The sequence below is a fragment of the Hippocampus zosterae genome, chromosome 2 (genome assembly GCF_025434085.1).
Source record: "Hippocampus zosterae strain Florida chromosome 2, ASM2543408v3, whole genome shotgun sequence".
NCBI classification, from domain to species: Eukaryota; Metazoa; Chordata; class Actinopteri; order Syngnathiformes; family Syngnathidae; genus Hippocampus; species Hippocampus zosterae.
In genome coordinates, this window is record NC_067452.1 from 31779101 (window position 1) to 31794098 (window position 14998).

A 14998-nucleotide genomic window follows, 5' to 3' on the forward strand; every position below is an offset into this window, starting at 1 on the left:
CATTACAGCGTGGCTGTTTGGTTACAGGTTGGTTTATGATCCTGATCATTTGAAATTCAATCATTTTCATTTTTTTATTCACTTGCTGAAATGATTTTCTTTAATATTTTCAAATCTAATGCTATTAGTGACAAATTGGTCAGTTTTTCTTTTGTCACTGGTTGAAAACACAAACCTGCAGGTGTCAAAATGAATCGATTATCCAATTAATCAACAATTTCCATAATCAAAACATTGCTTAGTGCCATTGTTAAACTCAAAATTGTCCAAACTCTCTAAAAATGAAAACATTTGCAAACATCTGCTCTCACTTTTGAAAACAGACCACATCAGTAACTGAATCAGTTTCAACGGCTTGGCGAGTACATCAGTCTCTCTCATGTGATGTGACTTAATTGTTCATTAGTTATTGTTGTTATCACTAAGCAACAATTGGTTCATAAACAGGAATCGGAAAAAAAACATTTTGGTAATACTTTGTATTCTTGGATGGAAAAAAAATTTTGATGGCGGGCTCCCTGTGTGGAATTTGCATGTTCTCCCCATGTTCTCAAGCACTTATTTGGCAAAAGATTTTAGAATCCTGTCTCGTGTGTAATGTAGCATTTGTGTATGTCCTTGTACATCGATATTGTTCTACGTTGAAGTCTCGGAGCGGAACACGGGTTCTTGTTTTTTGTCTTGAACTGAGAAAGTTTGTGAAAACCTGAAATAACTGGTGGATGGATTACTTATTTAAGACTGATTGTCGCAGACAGAGCAGTGGCATAAGTAGTCAAACATGTCCTTCTTTTTTTTTTTTTTTTTAACAAAGGCCACACTTCCTTCCCTGAAACAACATCTGCCGCTAGAAGCACTGCTTCGTTTCGCAGACTGTTTATTTTCCTGTCCCGGCTCCTTGTGCCACTTGCCGATCTGCTTGAAAAGATTGATATTTGTGTGCGCCTGAAAAGGTTTGTTTTGTTCTCCTTCCGCTTCTTCCTGTTTGTAGGCCACACGGAAACACACTCGCAGTGGTGTTGCCTGTGCACTTCTGCGGCACTTTGTTTTCACCCCAACTTCTCTTGCATCTTTTTCTACATTCAGCAGCCACATCAGAAACGCTATGATGGAACGTAGTGCAGTGCAGTGCATCTTACAACCACTATGCTGAACATATCGTATACATACCATGAACCGTGCTGATTTTTTAAAAAATGAGCATGATCATCTTTCTACATGCAGAATTTTAACATCCTGTGCTTCTATTGGAACGTATTAGATTGTGCAAGTGTACCTCATGTTGTACAGTGGTGCAATAAAGTGAATGGTGACGCAGCACTGGGCGGTTTCACAACTTGTGTCCTCATCTGATCACCGGAGGTCGATAAAAGAACGTGCGCCTATGATGAAAATCCATCTAGTGATATACTTCTTGAAACACACGCGATGCTTCTCCTCACGTGAGAACCACTTCTTGCTTTCTTCGTGGTATCTCCACAGTGATCATCTTATGGCCACATCGGTTCTTGTTTTAAGTGTGAAAATACTCAACAGCGTTTTAGGTTAGAGGAAATGCAGGGTGCAGGGTGAGAAAGCTACTGGATGTCATACAAAGCCAACATTTGTAACACGACAGAAGTATATCATCCAAAACAAGGCAATACAACAAATCTGTCGAATCATTTGAATAAGTACCACCTAAGAAGCATGGAAATGCGAGTGGAGTTTGCACAACCTGCCCACGTAAACATCTGCGGTTTACCCGCTGCTACCTAGTTGTGCAGCCACCGGATGAAAGCAGCAATCAACTATGTGTCATCTTTTCATCATGAACATTTGCAAATCTGAATGATGACCTTTGGCAATGTTTTCAATTTGCTTTCTATTTTATTGCGAGAACAATTTCCGTTTTTGAGTTGTTTTGGGACATGACCTTACTTGACGTGAGTGTTTTGAATGCACCAGGTTCGTACTTGGCAGCCTTTATAAGCGCTCTACGAAGAGCTAAACTAGCTTATTTGCCTCCTGTGGGATTGCATCATCAGTAGTTTACCTTTCAAGCCTGCCACCCTTTTGGCTCGAGGCCGTCATGTGCAACCTCTCTCTTGAGTCCTTGCTGGCAGTTGGCAAGATGGGATTTGGGTCCCATCTGATCAGCTATTGTGAACAAACTGATGGATGTTGCTGCTATTTTCACTGGCGTAACAATACTTGCATAGTCTGCGAGCAATCAAATGTGAAAAACGGTGACAAACAGGCACCAAGCCAAGAACCTTTGTTATTATATTATTGGGTATATATGACCTCTCAGGCGGCCCGGTGGTCCAGTCGTTAGCGCGTCGACTTCACAGTGCAGAGGTACCGGGTTCAATTCCTGCTCCGGCCTCACTGTGTGGAGTTTGCTTGTTCTCGCCGGGCCTGCGTGGGTTTTCTCCGGGTACTCTGGTTTCCTCCCACATTCCAAAAACATGCATGGCAGGCTGACTGAACACACTGAATTGTCGCTCCCGTGCCGCTTGCAACCTTACTTTGGCCGTTTCTGTCCATTACCATGGCAACCAAGCACAACACTACGCAGACTTCACCCGCCCCGTTTGTACATATCGCTACTGTGCTGTCAAAAGCTCATCCTTGATTCATTTGACATGATTTTTCATGTTCCACTTTGACCCTCACAATGATGTAAGCAAACTACATTTATGGGTGTTGTGAGTACCCATTGGCTGAAGATAAGAGCTTTCCTTTTCTAATCAGGAGATTATGCGTTAATGCATGACCCTCCACTAGACTCACTATTCACCACAGTTATCTGATGTCCGAAAAAAACGCACAAAGGTCATCTGAGATGGCAGTAGGAAACAGGGGCCATCAGCTGCGTCCTTTTGCCTCTCGGTATTGTTTATTAAGAAGTAATGAGCTCAACAACATGTTCAGAGGGGAGAATCGAGTTACGGTGTTTTCTTTTCATGACTCCCGCAGCAAGCAGTTTAGCTACGGCCCACGTAAGAGATAGCATCTTCAGAATTCAGCTCATGCCTTAATGTATTTTGTAATGTATATTAAGGGCTCTGCGGAATTGTCTTCTTGGAGAAAATTACATGAAGGTAGTGCTGGGCGAGAAAAAAAAAAAATTCAGGTCGGACATGTTAGAGGTCGCCAATTTTGTTTTGTTCTGTTTATGATTGTGATCGCACTCAAATGATTTCAGCGTAGGTGATCAAAGTATTGATTTCTGACACCTCACTTCGCATTTGTTTTTTACGTGCACACCCTGCTCCATCTACTGATGTCGGTGTCTGAGACAGGGTGGTGGAGGGAGAAAGCCAGAATATTCTCTCTAAACAAAACTCTGTGCTTTGTAATGGAACAATGACAACAGCCAACACAATCCTGGATGAGGGTGGCCAATAGAGAGAACTGGATTGAAAGGATTTCTTTGTTGCTCTGGCCCAACACCCTTCCTACTATAATCCATCCTGTGACCACATCTGTGCAGCACATTTCATTGCAGGATACTGTATATATTTTTTTGTTTTTAACTCGCTTTAACTTGTACCAGTAGCACTTTACCTATTTTATTTGTTCATCTTTTGCTGTCTTCTAGCCCGCTATAGTCATCATCAGCCACCTCTTTGTCTTATTTGGCACTGGACACTCTCTCACTTGATTGAACTCTTCAGTGTGGACTTGTGACAAATTGCCATATGGGGAGAAAAAAGTATTGTGTACGCCTCAAGCCCAAAGTATTGTTGGTTCCTCCCCAAAATAACAGCCAATATCCCAACAACAGATTCCCTTTATCCCTGGTTTAATTAGAGAGGGGGCACCTCTGTGTTTTTGCATTCTATTTTGGTCTCCTCAGACATTATAATGAAATGTGTGATTATAAGTGTTGGCCTTCTTTAAGGAGAGGGAGCTACTGTAAGTAACACTTGTCAAAGTTGGCGTTGACTGCGAGTTCATTTTTATAGAGCGTTAAGTGTTATGTTGCATCAGACTTGAACTTAAAGCAGCAACATGTTACTTTTAACGTAAAAATTACAGCTTCAAAATAATTTGCATGCCGCAGTAGCTCGTGATAGAGATAAAGAGCATCTCTGCTGTTGCCTTTGAGACCCAGATCTCCACCAGATGGGTCAATGAAGTTCAATGGGTAAATTGGTGATTTTTCTTTTCATGGTATTTTGTTTCCACGATATCACAAGTCACTTAAGGTATATCGTGTAAACTTTGGGCGGCACGGTGGTCGATTGGTTAGCACGTCCACTTCAGTGCAAGGTGCAGGGCTCGATTCCGGCCTTCCTATTGTGAAGTTTGCATGTTCTCCCCGTGCCTACGTGGGTTTTCTCTGGATACTGGGGTTTTCTCCCACATTCCAAAAAACATGCAATGTCGGTTGATGCAACACTCTAAACTGTCCCTAGATATGATTGCGAGAGCTAGCTGCCGGAATGAAAATGAACACGTAAATGTAATATTCTGCACATCGCCCTAGATTACACGAACTGCTTTGATTTTTGCAGAGGGCTTTGGAATCAGCTGTAAATTCTCCGATCGCAGAATCGCAAATTCCTGGAGGGACTGCTTTATTCTCCGTTGCCACTGTTGTACAGACTTGCTAATGACTACTTTAAATTATGATATTATGATTTTATTCGGGGGGGGTGGAATTGATTATTAATTACAGCAAGTACTTGCAGGCATCAAATTGAGTAAATACTGTATAATAATACTGTTCTTTTGATGGTAGCGCTGGCACCCGCAGCGGCTCCTCTTGTTGTCTGGTTGAGAGGGAAGAAATTTCATCTGTGCTGTATGTTGCACATACAGCGCATTTGACACTTAAGTTGTACTTGACTTGACTATTTTTGCCTTGAAAGGGATTTGCAAATCATCGCATCGTTTTTATTTACATTTTACGCAGCATCCCAACTTCATTGGAATTGGGGTTTGTATTACAGTGGCTTGGCAGTAATTTTATGCTTCACAATAGCTTGATGTGGGAAACTAGTCGCAAAAAAAAAAATCAATTACTTTAAAGCTGTTGGTATACCTCTCATGCATTGTCAATCGGATCGTGGCGCTAGGTATGGAGATTTCACGAAACTTTCAGACTTCCTTCGTGCAACTGTTGGCTAAATTCAGTGCCATCAGAACAGAATTGCAAGGCGGGGTTGTACTTTATGAGTGCAACACCATTCATTACATTGACAGGAAAAGGAAGGAGGTAGGCGCCGGTAAAATCTTCATTGGGTGGTTTTTGAATTGACGTCTCTCGCTTTATCCCTCTTGTTTTTTTTCAGACGATGGTTGTCTGGAGTTGAGGTCGAAAGTCAGACGGGTGGAGGAGGTTTAAGACTGTCAGATAAGGGATAATGGCCAGAAGAATGGGGAAGCGATGGCAGAAGAGAGATTCACATCCCTCTTTTCTTTTTGCTGTCTTTGTCCACATGTCACAATTGCTTCTGGCCAGCATTCAAGCAGAAACGTGCACACCTTAACTGAACACCGGAGAGATCCTGTTATTTTCGTTCCTATTGGAAGCAATTGGACAGTGGAGCAGTTATTTAGGTTTCGGTCCTCGACATCCGCTTTCCGGTGCATTAATTCAATCCATAGAACAAATATGCGGTGTCAGAAGGCAAGCAAAGTAACCAACCAAACAAACAAACAAAAAAACACCCTGGTGTGTTTCCATGACAGGACTGCAATAAACATGACATCATAGCAGCGCGACACTGTCTCACCCACTGACGAATTCAACACGGATAACACGCCACAGTTTTGTCAATTTTAAATGAAACAGTGATTCGAAATGATGATTCGATTCATTTGACTGTCGATTAGTTGATTGGCGGATTAAGTTCTTTTCTGTTCATGGCGCCATCAAATGTGGAAAAAAATGTTAATGCTTATGTGGCTCAATGTTGTTTAAAGACTTAATGCCTTACTAACCCTTTTGGGCACAACGATTACTACAGTGGACATCTTATCATGTTATCAGGTTACAGGGTGTATGAAAGGGTTAAAGGGAAATGTCAGGCTTAGAACACATTATTGTATAGAACATTTTGGGGTTGACTTCCCTTTTAAATGGGCCCATCTATCTTTTTCCAAGTTGACGAATAGAACCAATACTTCTACATATAAACTTCAGGCATACAAAATGATTGCTGGACCCTTTCAATGCCATGCGTGTTCCCTTAAATGTAAAGTGAACAGTTTTGTCAAACACACTAAACAGATTTACCGGAATTTATTTTCTCCTTTCCAGGCATTTTTGCACAGAATCAGACAAACTGCAGACGACCAACAATGTCTCTCACCTGAACACGTCAAGGTAGGACTGACTTTTTTTAAAACAACATGAATCTGGATTTCCTTCCACAGTGAATGAATTTTTCCTGCTTTACCCTTCTTTCCCTCATCTGGATCCATCTGTTGGTCACTTCCTTCCTCCCTCTTTTGCTTTTCCTTTATCTCACCATTCCTCTCTATCCTTTCCGTTTAAATCATCCCACTGTGTATAGATTCTGTTTTCCAACATTGAGGACATCCTGGAATTGCACAAAGAGGTGTTGTCCTCTGTGGAGGCCATCCTGCAGCCAGAACCCCAGCCCCATCATGCACTGGGACACGTGTTTCTCCAGTTTGTAAGTCCAACAATACAAAAATGCATCAACAGCAAAAACATGGATACTTTTCACTCTTAACTACAATGCTGGAAAATAATAAGATAAGATAAGATATCCTTTATTTGTCCCACAATGGGGAAATTTACAGCCTCCAGCAGCAAGAATGTATGTAGAAAGAAGAAAGAGAAAAAAAACAACAAACACCTTTCAATTAAATGCAATATGAACACAAAATGGATCAATCGCAGTACTATTTACAATTTTCCTTCACATCATTTAATTATTATTATTATTATTGTGATTGTTATTTTTTATTCATCAGCCTGACAGCAGTCGGTAGGAACGAGCGTCGGTCGGCTCTGTCCTTTCCTAATAAGGGTGTCCGTGTTTGTAGACCAGTCCAGTTTGTCGTTCAGAAGAACACCAAGGTACTTGTAGGAGGTCACCCTCTCTATGTCCATACCCTGGATGTTCATCGGATGGATGTTTTCTCCTTATTGGTATTCAACATCCAAATCAAGTATTGTTCTGTAGACTGGAGCATGCACATGGCTGACAATTCACAAGCACTATAAATTTCCACTCGAAAACTGTGAATGTTACATCTTTTCAGTCAGATTTCGGTCGGACCAAAGAAGAACCCTGGGCTGCCGCACTGGGGTAGTAAATAAATATTTATTATTTCCAGTCAAGAGCAAAGTTGATTAAAAATCAAAATGATGCAAAATACCGTATTTTCTGCACTCTAAGGTATACCTGGAAGCATTCAATTATCTCAACAGACGATCGTGCGTCTTATAATCCGATGAGCCGATATATGGATCAATATTCAGATTTTTTGGGCGTAATATTTGAAATGTTCTGTGAAGCGCTTTGTTACAGTTGCAGCGGTTGTGAAAACTATATGAATAAAGCTGTATTGTATCGTATTGTATGGTATTCGCTTAAGCATAGCTCCAGCTAGTGGCGCATAATGCAACCCCAGCCACTATTGTAGCTTCTATCTATGCGACTTATAATGCACGGCCTTATATATGAAAACTGTTTTAAAATAGGCCATTCATTGAAGGTGTGCCTTATACTCGGAAAGTGCCTTATAGTGCGGAAAATACGATAATTTACTGTTGGTTAACGGTGAGTTTGCACAGTTTATGGGCAGACCTAGCAAATGAAAAGGGGACGTTTTGTGTCCTTACTCAAAAGTCAAATGCCTTGAATGAATATGTCTGGTCAAGTCAGTCGGAGCAACTGTCTCACCGCCTATTACTTGCACACTTTAACCGCACGATAAAAACTGTGAACGTTACTCCCCTCGAACCAGACTGACCCCCTTCTCACTGGAAAATATTCATCTTTAACTGTTTTCTAAATTACTTGTGTTTAGCTTGATTCACAATAGCGCTATTCAATTTGTGCTGTATAGCTTTGAAAAGTTGGACAAGGTGATGTTTAAATGACACATGTAGTGTCATTTAAACTACATACAGTATGTTTGGAGTGTCTCCTTGGCTCTTTCTTTGTAAACATTCCACCCATCCACGCTGCTTTTCACCCCACCCACCACTACCACCGCTCCCCTCTGTTTGAACTCGCATGGCCTCTGGGGACAAACAAAGACGGGTCTGTGTCCTGGGAAGGAAGAGCTGCTGTGTCAGTCTGCGAGGGGACAATGCCTTTTCTTCTGGTCGCACTCCATCTCCAGCTCGCGCTCCCTCACTTTATCATGCTTTGACCAACTATTTTCAAGTCGACTTTCACTGAGGCCTTTGAGTGTCGCAGCCGGGTGCTGTGCCACGGTCTGCCGTGGCCAACAGCATCCTTAAACAATCACGATTAAAATTAACCACGATCAGGGAAGAGCTGTGATAATTACCGGTATGTTGCCGCTCAGGGGACATGAAATTTGTCATGTACATTTTGGATAACTGGGACTTTACTACACGATGTATTTAAATTTGTTTGAGGACATTAATGGGATTGTGATGCAGTAGCTGTAATTTGTTTGGTCACTTTTTATAGTTGGTCCAGCATTTTTTTTCCACACATCTGCACTATGTGAATCCCACACACAGCAACACAACTCCCTTCCGACATGAATATAAGCATGAGCCACCTTCTTCGTCCACCTCTAATACATAAATAGTGAAACCTCATGGGTCATATGAGAGGACATTTTGCCATTTGCCTGTCAATTAAGAAAATTAAAAGAAAGTCAATGCAAAATGTGCCTATGAATTCACATTTGATCACAATCCACAATATTTTTGCCAAAGCACTTTTTGCTTCACTGCCACTTAATAAATAGACAGCAGTGAGTCAAGCTTCCATCCTTCACAAGGGTTATGTGACAGGCACAGGGTTTGGAAACAATAATGATTAAAATGCCATTTAAAGTAATTAAAATATAATGTTTTTTTAAAAAACAACACTTGGTTCAGATAACTGTGATGTCATCACATGATGCCATTCACAGGCCTCAGGAAGCATATTTTAACAGTATCAGAGAATTGCTATGTTGTGCTGTGATGAATGAGTGTGAATCTCTTTTTCAAATGTTCGATTCTGCAATGGCATTTGGCATTTATATCAATAGTCATATATCCCAAACAACTCGGCAATCGCTGGTTGCACAAAGTGACTTTCGTTGTAAGTGTCTGTTGATGACTCCTTCAAGTGGCTCATCAGATAAGACCTTCACACATGTGCCTGAGACGGCAAGGCCGTTCCGTCTGTCAGGGTGGAAAATTGATTACGGGAGTCTTTTTTCCATCACAGCGTGGTCGGACCAGGCCACAGAAAGGTCAGACTGTGGATGAGCGAGCAGGAGGTACTTGGATTTGAAACTGAATTTGCTGGAAAAAGAAAAGTGTGACTACGGTAAATATGATGGAATAAATATGGATGACTGAAGGCAGTATTTAATACTGTTTTTTGTGCGATATACTGAGTCAAAGCAATCAATCAAAACCTATGAATTGATAGTCTGTATATAGTAATTCATTTTGTAATGTAACATTGCACCATGTCAAAAATGAAAAATCCAACTTAGACCATATATGATGTTATTTAATGCGTATTTTCTGTGTAAGTACATTTTAAAAGTTAGAAGTTGTTTCATATTTGCAATCATTCACATAGTTCAAATGCCTTTCAACAGACAGACATGGCAACCTCTGCATAAATCAATCAGCCTGTCCCTGCAGGGATCAATAAAGTTTTCAGATTCACATTACACAGTTTAACTTGATTTCACGAGAATGAACTTTGAAGAAATAAATCGATGTCTTATCTTTACTTATTGGTGAGCCCATTTGAAAACGTCAACGTCATTTCAACTCAAGTCCTGGATAAATTTGAATATACTAGTAGACGTTATTTAAGGAGCTTTGCAAAATGCATTTCTTTTTCTTGCAAACTAAAATATTTTCAGCAACATAACTTTGTGGGACAACCCGGCCGGCAACACTCCCCAAAACATTAAAAAATGTTATGAATATTTCTGCTGTATTCTGCTTTAACCCTTTCAGGGACAATGGTTACTACAGTTGGACAACTTATGATGTTATCAGGTTACAAGTTATCATTATTGGTGCAAGTTTAGAGACACAACATACAGTACATAATCTAACACACTTTATATATCTGACATATGCGGACCGGTATTTGATATGAATAGGCTCAAACGTATCAGAAACACATTCAATGTCATGATGTTGACATGTGGCGTAATGTTTAGGTGTTGTGCTTTGGAGGTATTGCGCTTCTCCTCACGCAGCCCCTTTGTAGCCGCATATCCATTCCGTTTCCTTTTGCAGCCCATGACCTTCGGCAATGATAGCTCTCAGCCAATTGGTTGGCCCCGTCTGGCACCCTCACGTTGTAGCCCTTGACCCCAGAACCGAGGTCAACACCATGACTGGGATTTGATTAACCTCTCACATTGTTCCATAAAAGCAACTGCCAATCACGGCTGATCATGACTATTCAAAGGCTGAGCTATTCATTGAGGAAGCGTTGTTACCGACTGGGCTTAATTTACTACAAAGTTCCTTGAGATGCCTCAAATACTGGTCTTGGAGTCAAGAAATCACAGTTGAAAGACTCTGCCCTTAGGGTAACTCCACCTCTCTGCAGTCCAAAAAGTAATTGCAATGCTGGACCAGAAATCAGAGGCGTCAATATTTGCACAATCTGGGCGTCTCTTCAACGAGTCCTCCAACACTCACGTCATTATGTGTTCTGAACTACAGTCATTATGCTTTCACTTCTCGGAGCGTGACACAAACCTCTCATCAAGCTTTAGAAATAACATTCCAGGGAAGAAGAATATAAATAAATCTTTATGTTTATCAAAGAGCTGGGGAGCTATTCTGGGCACAAGTGGATATCTTTCACTGTTGTCCTGATGTTTAAGTTCAACTCCGTGAATGGAAGAACCCTAATTTACGTGGATTTGATGCGACTGTTTGTTGACATCCAAGGACAGAAAATACTTCCAGGTCGGGCTTTGGTTGTAAGCACACCAACGGCATACACACTTATGGTTTTTGTGCATGAAAGGATTGGTCTGTTGATTCCGCTTAAAACTGCAATGATATATAATTGCAGCTTGAGTGATGTCACAATTGATTTGGGAAATACCACATTCCTCACGTGTGACTTTCCATGTGTATGCTTTTTTTGGGGGTGTTTATGAGCTGAAGTAACATACATTGCAGTGGAACCTCTAAATTCAAAATTGCCACACTCTTTCCTGAGGTGATTTAAAAATGTGTCTATATCTTCCTGCAAAATGCAACTCGGTGGTTATTTTATCGCAAAAGATTTGTGAGCTCCCTTTGGTTAAAATGAGCGGGTGTGCTGTTTAAAAAAAAAGCCCTTTTGATCGATTGTTTGCTTCTGTCCTAACTGTAGAGTGGGTAATCGTATAATACAGGCATGTATTTCAAAATTTAACTCGAGGAACTTTTGGCATTTCCTGTCATGGGTCCTCGCCACAGAGAGTTGCTTGCATGATCATGATCATTATTATTATTTTTTGGTGGGGAGGCATAATTTTCATGCTGAATGCTGAGACTTGTGACTGAGTAGTGGAGCACTGACCGGGAATCGTGCACCACTACACTGCCAGTACATATTTACAAACCTACCTAAAGTTCGATTAAACTCCACATTGTATGACCTCAGGGCCATCTTTCCGCTGCCTTAATGGCTTAGTAATGATAGTGTTATTTATTTGAAGCCCATGTGTTGGGAAAGTTTCGGCGAAATTGCGTAGAACAGCAGTTGTTGTTTACACGTCATTTATGAGGCTCATCAGATTCACGCATTGACCACAACCATCGCCTCATGTTGTACATGGTGTCGCATTGTGACGACGGTAGCTAAGTGAAGGCACATAAGAAGGGCTCACAACAGAAGGCAGATACGTTTCAGGCTCAATTGCGGCCTTCATGGTGTCCATGCATTGCAGGTCTAATGCTAACTACGTGAATAATGTATGACAAACGACTATACAGGATTTCCAGAGGCCAATGTATCAGTTTACATACGTGACATAAATAGAAGTTTCTGAAAGGTTATCAGTCTTCAGTCTATGGGTTCTTTGAGTGCACGTGTTTGAAAAGCAATAAGGCGCCCACAGCAGTTGACAATACACTTGACTTGTCATTATTAACAAGCGGCAAAAAGATTTAATATCTGTCATCCCTATTGTGTTTTTTTTTCTGTTTGGCAGAGGGAGAGATTCTCCGTGTATGGCGAGTACTGTAGCAACCATGAGAAGGCTTTGCGGCTCCTCATGGAGCTAAACAAGATACCCCACATTAGGACCTTCCTCCTGGTAAGAAGACAATTTGGCCTTTTTCATTGCCATTGTTGTATGACTGCACATCCCCCCGATTGCTTTTGTACTTTATCGTACTGAAAAACTGCTCACCACTTTCCGGCTTTGGAACTCCTTCCTCCTTTATTGTGCGTGTCTTTATGTACCGGACATTTTTTATGAGTCCGATATGTTCCTTAATGGTGCTTGTCCTTACATTTGACTTAATTTGCTCCTACTACTGATGGTGATGGCTACTGCCATCATCATCTGTCTCACTGAATTTCCCAGTGACATATTTCTTTTAATGTCATTTCCCTCTCCCCTCTTTCTTTTTTTCCTATCATCATGTCAAATCTATTTCCACGTTTTAACACTTGCATAAAGAGGCCGAGACCATAAAAGGGTCATCTGGGTTCTTCCTGCCTGGACAGGATGCAATGGCTCTCAAGGTCACTTTTGTGTGACACTCTTATAAGTGTTTCCGCTGCCAGCTGTTTCCATGTTTTGACACCCCAAACGTTGGGCCCCAGACAATATGCTCAAAGTGGTGACCAGGATTTGCGGAGGAAATTTTTTAACAGACTTGAAGGGGCTGGGGGGTGGGGGAGGGCGGTCAGCCAGCTGCGTATAGTTGGCAGCCTTGTTGGGATTGGCGGAATGATCCGCTGTACATGACTTTGTTGCCACCAGATGTTTGCTCCCGTAACTTTCTTCTGACCCGTAGGTCTGGAAACGGCAGGATCAGAGTAACAATGTTGGTGTTGACTTTTGACTTACTGTTCAGTCTTCACCGTGCATAACCGGTCCTCCATTTATGTGTCTAAAATTCTGTTTATGTACCGTACTAAGTTCGGATAATGCCATCGGCTTGATCTTGAACCCTTCAGTAAAAACCCTGAAACATTGTCACTAAAAGTACAAAGTCTGCCCAAATGATATAATTTGGTATTTAACTTTTTTTTATTTTTATAAAGACATGTAGGCGCTACAATATTCGGGTTTCTAACAGCCCTAATGTTATAATGTCTTGTAACGGGTCAACAGCTCCGTTCAGAACATCAACAATTTAACAGCTGGATGCTTTTTCTGTGACATCTTTTCCAAAAGAAGGATGTATAATATCAACTGGAGTTCATGTCAAAGCAGTAATGGTCCAGTGTTGTTATCAATGTGAAGTTTGAGTGTTTTTTGCTTTACAGTGTTTCCCTTAAGGCATTTGAGAGCTTATATGGACATGTATGTGTCATGTAGAAATGTTGATCTGATTTTGGGCGAGAAAACGGGGTTTACACCCTCGACTGGTTGAAAGCCAATCAAAGGACACATATAGAGAAGCAAACATTCATCTTCACGTTCCCAGGTTGGGAAAATTAGGAGCCTTCAATGAGCTCCACAAGCAGAGGCAGAAAATGCAAACTACACACTGGAAAGTCGGAGTCAAGATTAAAGCCCAAAGTGACACTGGTGGGATATAATGCAGTGTTTAAATTGTCCTTCCCTGAATGTGACCATTTTCATGCTAATTGGTTCACACAAAGAAGGAAGCCTCTGGAATTCCATATAAAAAATGAAGTGTTAATTACTTTGGAGGTGGAGAAGAGTAGATAAAAGCAAAAAAACCCTAAACAAAACAAAAAAAAGGAGGTCAGCCTGAAGAACCGAGGGAGAACTGGGGGAGTTCTTGCTTTAAAATGGCAAATTATAAATAAGTAGAAAAAAAGAGCGCCTGATTGGATTTAGAAAGTGGGGTACTGGAAAAAGATGGATTGGGGGGATTCTACAGTCTGTTTTTAAGAGGTTTATTTCCTCCGAAATATGATGCACAGCCACCAGTTGAAATCAGTTTTCTTCAATTCAGTGCTTATATGGATCAATTGATCTCGTTTCATCAAGACCAAGGTCCATGTATCAAAGAGACTCAACAGAACTTTACATGAACAAGTTCTTTGTGGAAGTAACATTCAAAATCTTCAACAGAACTAATTTGTTGCATGGCCAAATGCTTCGATCAATGGGATCAAGCAGATTTGGGCTAGACAAGCGATGCTCATTAACATCAATATTTGAAGCAATAATGACAGTAGTTGCTGAGGTTTAACATTGGCTGAGCTCCAATTTGTTCAGTTTAATAACCTATTCATCCCATAGAAATAATACATTTCTGACTTATTCTTGATTTATTGATCACTCAATTTACCTTACGGTACTGATTACTTTTGTTATTTTTTCGGTTCTCACACCATCTCTGACGGAGATAGTTGTGAAAAACAGAGCAGCTTGGTGCATCCTGGGAAATCCCCAAGCAGTCGAGGCCTGTGGCAGGATAACAAAGTGAAGATTCAGGGCAAGCGTGAGACAGCCTTAACCACAGTATAAGCTTTACCAAAATAGAAGCTTTTAAGGCTCTTCTTAAATATAGAAAGGGTATCTGCCCCACCAGACTGAACTGGGCAGAGCCTGGAAGATGTCTCCGCAGGAGAGGAGCCTAATTTCTTATTTTGCTTTTGAAGATTGGGAGAGCTACAAGTAGAGGTGGTCTCTGGGGGGATCCAAG

The 14998-nt window shown here is 41.1% G+C and overlaps 1 protein-coding gene across 2 annotated transcripts in view; it reads left to right on the forward strand.

Annotated features, from left to right (window-relative positions):
• prex1 (phosphatidylinositol-3,4,5-trisphosphate-dependent Rac exchange factor 1) overlaps window positions 1-14998 on the forward strand; it is an 86045-nt gene that overhangs the window by 11272 nt on the left and 59775 nt on the right. For both annotated transcript variants that reach the window (XM_052059687.1, XM_052059688.1), the window contains exons 3-5: window positions 6257-6322; window positions 6513-6635; window positions 12355-12459. In XM_052059687.1, the coding sequence (XP_051915647.1) occupies window positions 6257-6322; window positions 6513-6635; window positions 12355-12459 (294 nt within the window). The remainder of the gene's footprint in view (window positions 1-6256; window positions 6323-6512; window positions 6636-12354; window positions 12460-14998) is intronic.